This window comes from Charadrius vociferus, unplaced genomic scaffold (genome assembly GCF_000708025.1).
Source record: "Charadrius vociferus isolate BGI_N301 unplaced genomic scaffold, ASM70802v2 scaffold1041, whole genome shotgun sequence".
NCBI lineage: Eukaryota > Metazoa > Chordata > Aves > Charadriiformes > Charadriidae > Charadrius > Charadrius vociferus.
Genome location: NW_009646843.1, coordinates 112,412 through 114,571, shown reverse-complemented (window position 1 = coordinate 114,571; position 2,160 = coordinate 112,412). Strand labels below are relative to the sequence as shown.

Below are 2,160 nucleotides of genomic sequence, written 5' to 3'. Positions count from 1 at the left end.
GGGGCTTGGGCCTTCCCAGAGCCGGGCCCGGCCTGGGCCTGGTCCAGAACAGGGCAGGGCGGCGGCGGCTGTGGACTCGGGGCGCCAGGCCGCATCCTCCCCTAAGGGCGGTACTTGCCCGCCGCTGGGCTGTGCGGTTTCCCCTCTCGCGGGCCGTGATGATAGCGGGCCAGGCCTCAACTAGGGAAGGGTTCTCTCCTCTCTTTGTACAGGCTGGTCTTTCATGGTTTGAGAAATGAATACTTAATGTGCATCTAGGGAAGTTAATTCTTCTAAAAGTATACCTTAGTGAAAAGCTAACATGGATTTATTTGAGCGTTTCCTGTATTCTATACATTAAGATGGCTTTCTTCTGGCTCATTTTCTCACAGCCAGCTTTCTTATATTGTCTTTGTTTCTATTTGTGTGATAGGGTTGTCACACAAATTGTTTAACATGTATTTCTTGGGACGTTCCATAGGTATTTTCGTCTTGCAAAAATGGGTGAACCTCAGCAAGTGAGTGCCCTTCCACCACCTCCAATGCAGTATATAAAAGAATATACTGATGAAAATATCCGTAAAGGCCTGGCTCCAAAGCCGCCTCCACCTGTGAAAGACAGTTATATGATGTTTGGTAATCAGTTTCAATGTGATGATCTGATTATTCGACCCTTGGAGAGCCAGGGTATTGAACGGCTACATCCTATGCAGTTTGATCACAAGAAGGAATTAAGAAAGCTTAATATGTCTATCCTGGTCAACTTTTTGGACCTCTTGGATATCTTGATAAGGAGTCCAGGGAGTATAAAGCGAGAGGAGAAACTGGAAGACTTGAAACTGCTTTTTGTTCACGTCCATCATCTTATAAATGAGTATCGCCCTCACCAAGCTAGGGAGACACTGAGAGTCATGATGGAGGTGCAGAAACGTCAGCGTTTGGAAACAGCAGAGCGATTTCAGAAGCACTTAGAGCGAGTCGTAGAGATGATTCAGAACTGCCTGGCTTCCTTGCCTGATGATCTGCCTCATTCAGAGGGAGGACTGAGAGTGAAAACGGAACCAATGGATCCTGATGATGGCAGCAACTGTATTGGACAGAGCGAAAAGCAGAGGGAGCGTTCTGGTGGCACGAGAGATCAGGTTCTAGACAAAGATGCAGCTATGTGTAGCATTATTGATGAAATGACATGAAGAATTCAAACACTTTTTTTTTTGTTAGCTTGTCATAGTGAGGCAGAATGGATTCTGAGGGTAGATGTATTTTGGTTTGCTGTACAAGCAGACAAAACATTGTACACCTGTTGGAGGTTGTGAGTGATTAAGCAGATAAAAATGTTTAATATTTTGTGAGCTGTGTGTTTATTTGTAGAAACAAAAAAAAGTATACTTTTGTTAAATGTATCATGTGATGTGGTAGCCACAGATTAAAGAGCTTTTCCTGTTGTACTGTCATTTGTCACTTTCTTTTTTTTAGGGTATGCTTCTTTTTTAATTGCTTTATAGTGTGGAAGCAAGTAAGGGGTCTGACTGAGAGGAATTGCAGCTGACATCTCCTCCATTTCAAATAAGTGCTAGTTGTTTACAATTTCAGTGGGTCCTCTCAGAAATGTGTAATTCAATATTAAAAATAAAATTAGTGTCAAGTCTGCAAAATCCATTACTTTCTAGTTTTGTAGTATCATACCTGAACGAAAAAGAAACTAAGAATTCCTTTATTACAGCTGTAATGTGGTATAATTTGCCTTAGAGAGACACACTGTCAGGAATCGCAACAACTAAAGGAATTAAAATTAATTGGATTTCAATTTTCTTATATGTAAACCAGTCTTGAGCTTACAAAAATGCCTACTTTTTTAACACGTAGATACTTAGACTACCTTATGTTTCCTGCATAGTTAATATACATGCATGAAGTGAGTAATTTTGCAGTGCAGATGCTTTCTATTTGCCTTTTAGGTAGGCTCTGTGCCCAGCTAAGCATCTTTCTCAGGAAAGAGTCTGATTGGATAATTAGCCTTTATACTAATTGAGAACTTGCAAGTTTGAAAGAACCTGCAAGTTCCACCATCAAGTGGAAGCAATATCAGCCATGTTTAAAGAACATTTAAGTTGGATCAGTGCCCTTGCAGCAAGAGGAAGACAGTGATTTGATCATGAAGGAGTGGCTTCTTTACCGTGC

The 2,160-nt window shown here is 41.6% G+C and overlaps 1 protein-coding gene across 1 annotated transcript; it reads left to right on the top strand.

The window, feature by feature from the left end:
* Positions 1 to 464: 464 nt before the first annotated feature.
* On the top strand, positions 465 to 1,280 carry MED7 (mediator complex subunit 7). The gene has a single exon (XM_009893101.1). The coding sequence runs from the start codon at positions 480 to 482 to the stop codon at positions 1,170 to 1,172; it is 693 nt and encodes a 230-aa protein (XP_009891403.1). The 5' UTR covers positions 465 to 479; the 3' UTR covers positions 1,173 to 1,280.
* Positions 1,281 to 2,160: the final 880 nt, after the last annotated feature.